Below are 12,404 nucleotides of genomic sequence, written 5' to 3'. Positions count from 1 at the left end.
AGTGGGAGAGGAGCAGAGACAGGGAGAGAGAGAGAATCTCAAGCAGGCTCTGCCCTGTCAGTACAGAGACCGACGCAGGGCTTGAACCCACAAAACTGTGGGAACATGACCTGAGCCGAAGTTGGATGCTTAACCGACTGAGCCACCCACGCGCCCCTGGCATGTGGTTTTTAACGGGCTTTGGGGAGACGGCTATGCAGGTGAAAATTTCAAGTCAGACTAGGGGGTGGGTTGGTGAATATATATATTGGCCCTCACTTCATACTCCATAGCCTCCCATTCTACCTATACTTAGGGCTGTTCCTATTCATGTGATGTAGCAGAAGATACGGATACAGCTTGACAGGGCAAAAGATGCATTCTTTCTTTAGTGAAAGAAATCATAAGAAAGCAAGAAAGAACAGATGCTATTAATAATGCACCGAGAGAAACCACCAGGTGCACACCAAGGCACTATCTACCTCATAGAGTCCCTGCTAGAAATGTACTGCATTTAACCATGGTTTGTTGTTAATCCGTTAAATGCTTCCATTTCTTTTTAAACCTTATCACTGATTCTATCAGTCATTTACTAAGAATGGGGTATTACAGTGGAGAAAAGAGAACTATCAAAGAAATTAGAACCACATTGAAAAGAAAAGATTCCCACATGTGGAACAAGCTGGAAAATAGCACACAGAGGGATAAACTACATGGTTACAGATAATAAAGGCAATACATGTATCAAGCTCTTGAGATTAGGACTTTCATAAGAGAGAAAAACCTGTGAGAGCCCTTTGCATTTCTAATGTTTTTCTTGACAAGTTGTGCTCTAGTTTATATACCTTCAAATCCTATTATGTTATGTCTCCCTGCCTAACAGGGATCCTTGGAACATTTTTTAGGGCCTCCTTTTGAGTTAGGGATATCATCTGGCCCCCTAGGTAAAGACGAGGCTGGGCAAGTCCGATTCATTTGTGAAATAGAACCTCTAATTTTCTTTAAAAAACGACCATCCCAATCTCATTTTAGGTGGACAGCAAGAAGTTGTTAGAGCTTTCACCTTTCTTTAATCTGCCCCTTTCTTCCTCACTTCCCTTCTGTCTTCTGTAATTGATAGTGGGCCAAAAAGAGGAGTGAGGTGGTGGTGGGGCTGGTGGAACTTTGGTAGGACCGGCAGCCTTAGGGCCAGGCAGTGCTGATGGAAAGAGGAAGGAGGAGAGTGGAACAGAGGGGCTTTCGGGAGAACCGGAAGTCTGCCTGGAAGGGCCATGCCTGTGTAAGGAGACAAGGCAGATTGCCTGTATAGGTGATATCACTTGTGGCAGAAGTCAAAAGCAACAATGGTAACTTGGGATATGGCTTAGGCTCTTTGAAAGAATGCCTCCTGTGTAATAATAGAAAAGAATCTATTTACCTCTAATGGCTTTTTTTTTCCTCTTTTCAACGTGCAGACTTCTTTTCCTGTGAATCCACCACTTGCAGCTAATCCTGCCATGGCTTTCAATCCTTACTTACCTCATCCTGGGATGGGCCTGCTTCCTGCTGAACTTGTACCGAATGCACCTGTTCTGATTTCTGGAAACCCGCCTCTCGCATTGCCAGGAGCTGCTGGTCCCAAACCGATGCGTTCAGATAGACTGGAGGTATTGATGTAGAAATATATAAATACCTGTAGGGTAGTATCAACCCCACGCAGAAAGCGACATTCTCAGGGCCCAGCGTTTTGAATGCTTTCAGTAAATACACCTGAGTTTTTAGCCTATGAAGTATAACCTCAGAAAAATGTTAAATGTCTTACTACTGCCATTGTAGCCTGTTATGCAACGCATTGATTCAGTTGTACAACAGGTCAGACGGTGTCCTAGTGTGCCCAGATACGGACACTGCATCCCCTTTGCTATGGCACAAGAGGGCTGGTGGGAATGTTCCTTTAACCCAGGCTCCAGCTTTATAGACTGGGATCGCCGTATTGTTAATGAGTCTCTACTTGCTAGAATAATCCAACTGGGAAAAAAAAAGTAGATTAAGTCTCTATGAATGCAGAATATTAAGGGAGTATCATAGTATGCAAACCTTTTTCTCCATCTTAAGAATGATGGACTAGATAATGAATATCCCCGCTGCTTATGAAAAGGCAATCTAAAAGAAACTTCAAACAGCTTTTTTGATTTATGGAAGTCCTTCAGTCTTCCCTTGTCATTCTTCCTACATGGAAATAAATAACTAGTCCATTTCATACAAAGGCAACTCCACTGGCTGACTTAAATGCCTGGCATTTGTATCGTAATGGAATCTGACTGTACACGCAACTCAGTTGTGATCCACAACTTTTTGCTGGGAAAAACTGCATTGCTGTGTGACAAAGACTCATCTTGGACTTTAGCAAAATAACCCCCTCTTGAAAATTTGGCTAATTACACTTCAGGCTGTGAATTAAGCGGAAGATTAAAAAGTGGTTTTCAACAATACTTTTAAAGCAGACAACTTTCCTTTGGGCATAGTGGAATATTTTTTTTTTTCTAGGAATAGAAACATCTATGTGGACGTCTCACCGGGAATATGGCTTCACATTATCCTTCAGCTTTTGTAGAATTTTCCTAGATAGATGACAAAATCACGTCTACTCTTGCTCTTACATTCACTGGCAAAATAAATAAAAGCTAATCAGCTTCCAGGCATCCATGTGATATGTGTTGTCACTGTCACTGTAATTTAAGGTTTGCCGAGAATTCCAGCGTGGAAACTGTACCCGTGGTGAGAACGATTGCCGCTACGCTCACCCTACAGATGTTTCCATGATCGAGGCGAGCGATAATACTGTGACCATCTGCATGGATTACATCAAAGGGCGATGCTCCCGGGAGAAATGCAAGTACTTTCATCCTCCTGCTCACTTGCAAGCCAAACTCAGGGCAGCTCATCACCAGATGAACCACTCAGCTGCCGCCGCGATGGTAAGAACGGACCAGGGGTTGTAGGCTGTTTGGGGGGAAATGTTAGTACATTCCTCACCTTGTCTAATATCCTTATAACCATAGTCTTGAATAGTCATGAGTGGATCGTAGTATGAATAGCCAAGGTTATAAGCTGGAAAAGAGAACACCTATTTATTCTGCTTCATTTGCTCAAATTTTCTAAAGATAATTGTTTCAAAGCTTCACTAATGATTTTAATCTACTGTGCTTTCTCTCCCATGTTTTGGAAAAGAGTAAATTCTATAACTTAAACAGTAAATTATTTTTGAGTAGTTTTGATAGCCTAGCTAATCTTAATATCCCAAAAAGGCAGAAAGTTGTCTCTCTACCCTGTAAGCCACCTTCATGGACATTTTGTCAGTAAGGTAGCAGGTGGGAAAAATAGATGCATAACACTACAGTGTGATAGGTTGAGAAATAGAAATTATGATTAGTTAAGTTTGTCATAGCTGTCAATTACTTTGAAAATCTGCTTGTAGGGGCGCCTGGGTGGCTCAGTCAGTTAAGCGGCCGACTTCGGCTCAGGTCATGATCTCGCGGTCCATGAGTTCGAGCCCCGCGTCGGGCTCTGTGCTGACAGCTCAGAGCCTGGAGCCTGTTTCGGATTCTGTGTCTCCCTCTCTCTGACCCTCCCCTGTTCATGCTCTGTCTCTGTCTCAAAAATAAATAAACGTTAAAATTTAAAAACATTTAAAAAAAAGAAAATCAGCTTGTAATTTTTTTCCTTTTTTTTAATGTGGGCCTTTCCTCATGTAATAGGGTATAATAATCTCAATAAGGGACAAAACCCTGAGGAAACCTCATGTTTCCTGGCCGTGGAGAAAAAAACCACCTACAGGATCCTGAAGCCCATGACAGGACCTTACCTTTTCATGAAAGAGATAGATTTACAGTAAAACCTTGGTTTGTGAGCATAATTTGTTCTGGGAACATGCTGATAATCCAAAGCACTCGTGTATCAAAGTGAATTTCAAGAACCATTGGCTCAGTTTTGATCATGTGACATTCGGCATCACGTACTAATCGTATTGCAAGACGTCGCTCATTTATCAAGTTAAAATGTATTAGAAATGTTTGCTCGTCTTGCGGAACACTCACAGAACAAGTCACTCGCAATGCAAGGTTTTACTGTATTTTCAAACATCCCTATTTGTTAAGGTTTTCCTTATTGAGTTGAAGTTGATCTTGGTGTAACTGGAACTTAAACTTATTTTATTACACAAAATAAGTCAGTCCCTATTCCATATGAGTGGGACTCCCGTGTCTTTTTTTCTAAGGCAAATACTCCAGATTTCTCCAGACTTTTCTTGTAGATTCTGGACTTGCTTCACCTCCTCTGTTCTCTCAGAACTGAACCCATCACTTCATGAAAGTAGAAGAAACTTATTTTCTCCCTTGATCTGTAAAACAGTCTGTTAATGAATTTTAAAAAGACTTCACCAAATGGTTTTGGTCTTAAGTTCTTTTGAAGGAGAGGATTTTAAGCTATGAAAAAATAGCAAGGTATCCAGAGTGTTCACTGCAGATTTTAAACCTCCAATTTTTTTTTGATTACTTGTGTCAGTGGCATGGAGTTCAGAAGCAGTGTGGGTCTATGATACACAAGAGAAATACAGTTTCCCCTAAAAATAAAGGTTCTCATATGCATGGGATGTACCATTGTGTACCTGTTCCGTGCTCAGTCACGGGGCCTTCATATGTATGTGTCCATTTCTCATGATTTGAGTGTGTTTGGTAGGATGCATGTAAGCCAGTTCCAAATCTGTTGAGAATTAAATATTGTCTAGTAGGCCTTCATTTGGTACTTGTGTATATCAATATAACATTCCTCTCTGAGTAGCTGGTCAGAGCAGAGTCTTAGTAGTGTAGTCAGATTGGCCCACAGGAATTGGTTTGAGGTAAGATCAAATAAAGGAGGCTTCCTGAAGAAATTTAGGCTTTCTATCTTTTGAAGGATTCAGAGTTGAAATGTTTTGTAAAAGAAAGATTTTTTTTTACCCTCTTCGTATTCATGTGCGTAGCTCAGGTTGACTTCACTGAAGCAGCATGTATGCATTTAAAAGCAAAAGACACGAAGAGTAAATATTTAGTTTCCAAAAAAAAAGAAAATAGAGATACCTTTAGACTTCTTTATCCACAGGAGAAAGAAGGTCATGGCATGCCCCTTTTTGGCATATGGAATGCTCATTACTCAACACAAGTGTTCCTGTCTCCTTAAGAATTTGGAGCATACCTAATTCTTGTTGCTGGGACATGTCTTTTAAGTCACATGCAATTTGCTGAGGAAAAAAAAAATGTAGAAAGTCATGTCCAACTTCTCCAACGAATCTGATCCAGGAGCAAATTTGACCGAGTATCATGGGCACCGTGAGGTTTTGAAAGAAGTGTAGACATGAAAGGAGAGTTTTAAATTCTAATACATTTTAGAATTAAACCTTACAAGGACTTAACGAAGCTGGTGGTACATCCCGAAATGCACAGTGAGCATCTATAAATGAAAATTGCACATATTTTACTATGTTATCTGGGTGAGGTGCGTCGTGAAGAAGAAAATTATTTACTTTTCCCTTACATACTAGTTGGAAGAAGCACAGTTCTAGAATTTGCACTGGAAGTCCTTATATAGATTGGATTTTGTTTTATGGAGCTACAAGATCAAACTCTGACCTCCTGACATCTGTTTTATCACCTGTGTACCATTTATCTCCTAGATCCACGTTGGAATTTTAACTGGCAAAAATCTCTTCCCTGCTATATCTGTTGCTTCTGCCCATCTCATTGTAATAGATTAATGGATGGACATCCCGGACATGTTAATTTTAAATGAGTATTTGCTGTTCACAGCTTTGGGTCACATCGTGCTCAAATGATGAGGTCCTTTGTTATTTGCTTAAATGAGTGAAGTTGAAAACCAGTATGTTTTTTCCTTGTCTGTTTATTTTCTGTGTTAGGCTATACTTATCTAGTCAATTGCTCAACAGATACCCTTGCAAAGGGTTCCCGGGCCATACCTTTATCTAACTGCTGCTTTGCTCGCCTTGAGGACATTTTGTTACTTTCTTTGATGCTATTTATTATTCCATCTCTCCCTCGCAGGCCCTTCAGCCTGGTGCACTTCAACTGATACCAAAGAGATCGGCGCTTGAAAAGACCAATGGTGCGACTCCGTTCTTTAACCCCAGTGTTTTCCACTGCCAGCAGGCTCTGGCTGGCCTGCAGCTCCAGCCACCGGCATATATCCCTGCAGGTGAGAACGGGGACTCCGGGCTGCGCAGGTTTCGCGATGGTGTGAATGTATAGAGTGCGCACCAGCTGCCAGAGTTTTGATTCGAGGACCGTCGACAGGTGTTTTGTCCGGAAATCAGACAAGGCAGTTATACTTGATCTGCTAGTCTAGAGAACCCCAGTTTTGCTATGATTCCTGCAAATGAATGGGTTGAAATCAAACTAGGCAAAATGGTCAACATTTTTCTTTTTGGCATGTCTTAGTGTTTGCTTCTTAAGATTGATTCACTTGGTTCAGTCTCAAACTAATTCCTTGACTCTTAGGTATCCCTTTGAAAGACAGTGGTCACCCCTCAAAAAAAATGTTTCACAGTTTCAGCGTTGCAATAATATATAGTCTATATATCTTTGATATGCCAAAGATAGTTATAATAAAACTACCCTGGAACTTATAGTGTCGTTATAAGACAGTATACAGTCATATATATATATGTAAATATATATATATGTAAATATGTGTGTGTATCTATATATACACACTGTCCTGTAACTGTACCATATGCTATCTTATAATGACACTGTAGGTATAGTTGTATATACATATATATATGTACATACATATATATGTATAAAACACATAGTTTTAGCCTTTAACTCTTATAGCAGTTAATATAAAAAAATATAGCAGCTTATCATATTTTCCTGATACTATGCAGGATATTTGGTTACCTTCTACATTCAACTGTATCTAATAGCATAACAGTTTTATACCAAATTGAATAGAAAATTTTGTTCAAATAAATATCATATGTGAGGAGAAATACCTTTCTTCCTATGGTTCAGTACTTTAAGAGTGAGCATATAATCTCTTAGGGATAAATGGAAAATCCTAATCACTGAGAGTAGAGTAGTTTTTTGGGTTTTGCCAGAATCATAAATGCCCCAGTTTGGCAACTATTATGAAGTGATACTGACATGCTTTAAAGTTATTTTAGAAAACTTTATTAATTATGTAAACATACTAAGCACATGGTATTATACACCTGCCCTTGAAACAACCTGTTGGTTAACTGATAAATTAATCAGCTAATTTGTTTGGAAAGAAGACCTAAAAAAAGTCTTTATTTACTAACCACAGTAGTTCTTTATGATACCACTTTAAAAACACAGTTTTTAGACTTTTTTGCTGGATTTGGCTAATTTAAAGTCTGGTTTCCTGAGCACAATGTCAGAAGACTCCCTTTCCCCTTAATCAAAAACAAAACTAAAACCTGTCGGGCTGAGCGCCCCCTGTTGATGAAAAGCCTGTTTGCTGTATGTTCGTAGTCCAGTCCGCGGTTGTGAGAAAGAAGAGGCTGTTGGTAAGATGTGCCCAAACTAAATATGTGATTGAAGTGAGGTAATTCCTTTAAAGAAAACTTAATGTTCGCTCTTATACCTAAGAATCCAAGAATTACTTTGATTACCTGGGTTGGTGATCTTAAAACTGAGCTATAATTATAAGCATGGGAAATGACTGGATTTGCATGTGCTCATTAATTAATATTGCAAAGAATATCTTTCGGGTTAAAAATTATTTCTCTCAGTAAAGATGTAATAATGAAATCTCTCTCCTTTACTTTTCACGCTTTTCTGCATGGTGTACAGGGCCCATACTGTGCATGGCACCCGCTTCAAGTGTTGGTAGGTTTTGTACAAACATTCTCAACTTTTTCTAATCTGAAAAAAAAAAAAAACGTGTTTTTCTGTCATGACTGTGAAAGAGATGAGTGACTGAGTGATGTGGCTCCTGGGCCACCGGCTTGGGGGGAAGGGCAGGTGGAGTCGGGGCACAAAGAAGAGAGAAAACAGACAAGGTAAAGCAGGTTGAAAATGTTGTTGGAGTCTACCTTTGCCATCAGGAAAGCTGAGCATACTTATGACAGACGTTTCAAGAAGCTACTTCTGTCTCCGTTTCCGCCACTGTGGCTACCAGACCTTCCCCTCTCCTACTGTTCTGATGCACCTCTGTTGTGATTGTAACAGTTTATATGTACACATTGTATCTCAGAAAAGCAGTTGCGTTGCTGAGCATAGGCAGGCTAGGGCACCTCGTCCCGACTAAGAAGAAAATAAGACAGTTCTGCACTTTTGTATTTTAAAGCTGATGTCCTAGCTGCATTTTGACATTTTCTGAGGATTTAAGATGTAATAGGGTGCTGTTTCATATCTTTGTGGAATCTCAACACTGCTACGCTCTGGGGTCCTAGTTGGTTGCCACTGTGGCCAAATACTAACCCTGCCATGTGTCTGTTTGCATCCTACAAATTGCAGCTGAAATATTTTGAAACATTTCCTTATCTAGCCAGAGTGGACACTTTTGTTCTTAGCTTTACATCGGTGACTAAGACATTTTAAAAGATTTCAAATGTATAATTAGTAAAGTATCACAAAATAATCCTTCCCTCCCCCCCAAAAAAAAAGTTATTCATGAGATCTAAGTCATTCAATACTCAAATGTTGAGAAAGGATGAGTTAAGCAGAGTGAGAGCATTCTGTAGTGTTCTAGAATGAAGTGCCATGTGCATGGAAACCAGGCCCAACAGAACCCTTTCAAAATGATTCTTTGGGATTATGTAATTTTTAACAGTCAGTCACATGAAGATCCTTTAATTAGTCACCAACACAATCTGGTGTCCATCTTAAGACCATTTTTAGGGACACCTGGGTGGCTCAGTCGGTTAAGTGTCTGACTCTTGATTTTGGCTCAGGTCATGATCTCATGGTTCATTGGGCTCTGCACTGACAGCGCAGGGCCTGCTTGGGATTCTCTCTCCCCCTCTTTGTCTGCCCTTCCCCTGCTCGTGCATCCGCAGGTGCACACACACTCTCACACACGCACGTGATAAAAATCAAGAAAAGCCCATTTTTACATCGCCCCTACTGCAGAAGATAAGAAAGTGACTTGTTTCTGGTACAGGAGTTCCCAGCTCCTATAGTCCATGGGAACCAGGCACGGACCAGGAGAAAATAGCTCTGTGTGCTACAGGGAGGAATTATCCCACCCCACCCCCCCCCCACCATCTCATATCAATCCAGTGCTTTTCATCCTATTTGAGAGCTTGCCACGGCTTAACCTTCATCCTGTTGGTTGCCCAGAGTAGATGCAGAACCCAAAAGGGACTAGTGTTACTGAGGGATTGGCTGTCCCCTGAAGGAAATGGAAACATTTCCACTGATACTGACGGGAGCATCGTACGCATGTGGTTAGAACAGACATCTGCAAGTTGGGAAAACGTGTCTGTGTCTTCACATTTTGTGACTCCGTACCCCTGTCTTTGCACCTAAGAGCTCTGTGTAGGAATGCAAACTGTGTGTTTCAGTGGCACTGCATCCTGTATAGTTGCTGTGCTCCTAAAGGGAAAACAAGAGTGTTTGCCGAATCGGCATGTGATACAGTAAGGGGTGTCTATAGGTAACAGGTAACCGGAGATGCACATAAGGGCCAAGTACAGGATTTCTGTTGATCACCATTTGGGGTACATCTGTGGTTTCTGTGACATGGTGTATATTGATCTTCCTCTCTCCGTGCCATTCACTCGCTCTGTAGACTTTCAGAAACTCTGAATTCAATAGATGTAGACATAAATTACTATATATGCACACTCACCATTCACACGTTAATTCCTTCGTTTGCTTTCCAAAATGAGCTAGGAATGAGAAAAGCACCTAAAAAGCTTTCAAAATGGGCTAGAGACTAGAAAAGGCAGAAAGAAACCATCCTGAGAGAGATGTTACAGCTGGTAGCCATACAGTCATGGCTGTAATAAGTGGGATGAAGACCAGATTTTGCCATATATTTACCATGAAGCACCCTGTGTGTTTGTTTGATAAATAGCCTAGATTTCCAAGGGCTTTGCCAAAGCCGTACTTAAAAATCTGCGTGCATAGTCCACCGTATTCTTCATATCTGCTCCCCTACCATACACAGGCCCACCAATCGAACTGCCTTGTTGTTGTTGTTGTTGTTGTTGTTGTTGTTGTTGTTGCATGTAGATCAGGTAAGTACATCTATAGTTGTCTCTTTGCACCTGCAAATGTAGTGACGATACTCAGGTCTATAAGTTAGTGAACCCAAACACCAATCCACACTTCCCTACTCACACTCAAATGTGCAAACCAGCCACTTGTCTGCTTCACTAGGTATTCCTATAGATAGCCTTGGTAAAATCAGATTCTGTCATATGCACTCCTTGTAACCCTTTCTGAAAATGTGGCCTTTTAAGTCAACTAGAATGTGATTCTGCTAAAAAAAAAAAAAAAAACAAAAACAAAAAACGAAAAAACAAAAAAAAACTAACTGGTTGAGAATGATTCCATTTTCCTTAATGGTAACTATAATTGGCTTTCCCCTTTTCTCTTTTTAAATTTTTCCCCCTTCCACGCTGTGTTGCTTTGCACTGACTGTGATTGCATGTTGCACCCTGGTGTATCCATCGTGATGATGTCACATGGCTTGTTGCTGTGATACCTACCACGCCCCATTCCATCGTGTATGTCATGGCTGCATAAATCCTCCACCCTTCCGTGTGTTGCTTCCATGGTTTCCTACTGAAAGTGCCCATGATGCACGGTGCAACACCTACCACTGTGTCTGCAGCAACACCACCTGCCGCCAGCGTTCCGTTCGCTGCAACAGCCGCAGGCAATCAGGTTTGGCCATTTATTTTACCTGTTCAGATAACTACAGCGTGTTGGTAAGGCACAGTATATGCTTTTTGGATTGGCGAGAGATGATCCAGATTCCTATGTGTCTGTTGAGCCGTTGTGACATTTAGAATTTTTCTCATTGCGTATATTCTAGCAGGACGAATCTGCCACACATCCTCAGATGAATCCAGTTTTCTCATGTTCGGTCAGGTACCAGAGGTTGCCCTTCATATGCCGTATCCACGATTGTTGCTATCACACCAATCCTCAAATCCATATACTGAGGGTTCCTTAAATGCTTCCTCACGGGTCAAGAGAAGAATTTATTTTCTTTTACTGCCATCTTTCTGGTCATTGCGCTTCAACTTTCATTTAGTACAGTCATCACCTTTACCTTCAGATCTGCTGGAGAGAAAGCGAGGTAACACATTTCTCTCCAGGGCACAGAGATCCTTATCATTACCCAGTGATGACATCAGAGATGTCATACTGACGCTCAGTGACACACAGTGATGACATCAGAGATCTCACACTGACATTAGATGTGCTTGTGTTGTGGTGGTTTTCATTCGCTTTAGGTACTTACAGGCAGAGTCACAAGACAAATTCTAAACTGTGGGAAAGTCTTGAGACTGTAATGAGATACGTAGAATAACTGTCGTGTAACGTTATGGCTGTTTTGCCTTATGAAGGTGATAACCATGCTTCAAGACTGCACATTCCACAGCTGCTTCCATTTACAAGTACGATAACCACACGGCATATAGAGCATTAACCCATTGGGGAAACAAACCACATTCAGACCTGTGCTCTGGAAAATTAACTGTTAGCGGATATGGTGAATATGTCTAAATTTTTCTGTGAAATTGATTCTGCTTATTAATTACCATGCCCCAACAGTGAACAAAATAAATGGAATTCTCTCGAGAAACTATTTTAATCTAAAATCTTTTTTACTACTATAGATACCCCCATTATCAATAGATGAACTGAATAGCAGCATGTTTGTTTCACAGATGTAGAAGTTACCAGTAGAACAGTAAGTTGCTTTAAGTACTAATATGAATAATATGTATAGGTTGTATCTTTTATTTACACAATTGCATTTCTAAGGGCTTTGGTAAATATTTTCATTGATAGATATTGCTTATAACTTAGAGCTTTATTTAAGCATTCTCAACTGTCCAAATTGAAATGTGGAGAGCAAATAATGCAGTTTTTTTCCATGAAAAATGACAGCCGGTACTGTATTTTCCCAATGAGCTTACAAATTCTGAAATGTTTTCCTGTTATTAAAGGAGTATGATTTGTCAGCCCAAGGCACAGATCACTTTTGAATTTTAATCCTTTAACACTTCTCTAGCTTCATTTTTTTTTGTTAGTGCTGAAGTAAAGCAAAGCAATTTTGTCACAGTTTGACTAAGATGAATATCTTAAAGCCAGTAAGCAGTATGCTTCTCCCATGATGTTGTAGAAGATAGTGCTTTTAAAGTCTGCCATTATGTGTTGCTTTCCATGTAAGTCTATCAGAAT

General features: G+C 40.4%; 1 protein-coding gene across 3 annotated transcripts in view; it reads left to right on the top strand.

The window, feature by feature from the left end:
* The window catches only part of MBNL3 (muscleblind like splicing regulator 3), a 114,247-nt gene that overhangs the window by 90,625 nt on the left and 11,218 nt on the right, over positions 1–12,404 (top strand). For 2 of the 3 annotated variants that reach the window (XM_047081953.1, XM_047081954.1), the window contains exons 4-9: positions 1,434–1,625; positions 2,700–2,936; positions 6,054–6,204; positions 7,830–7,865; positions 10,780–10,874; positions 11,837–11,910. In XM_047081953.1, the coding sequence (XP_046937909.1) occupies positions 1,434–1,625; positions 2,700–2,936; positions 6,054–6,204; positions 7,830–7,865; positions 10,780–10,874; positions 11,837–11,893 (768 nt within the window). In that variant the 3' untranslated portion in view covers positions 11,894–11,910. The remainder of the gene's footprint in view (positions 1–1,433; positions 1,626–2,699; positions 2,937–6,053; positions 6,205–7,829; positions 7,866–10,779; positions 10,875–11,836; positions 11,911–12,404) is intronic. The other variant, XM_047081955.1, reaches the window with a different exon arrangement.

The sequence above is a fragment of the Lynx rufus genome, unplaced genomic scaffold (assembly GCF_022079265.1).
Source record: "Lynx rufus isolate CCGP_SWC_20201006 ecotype Redwood Valley unplaced genomic scaffold, mLynRuf1.p SCAF_19, whole genome shotgun sequence".
Lineage (NCBI taxonomy): Eukaryota > Metazoa > Chordata > Mammalia > Carnivora > Felidae > Lynx > Lynx rufus.
This window is presented reverse-complemented; position numbering and strand designations above follow the sequence as displayed.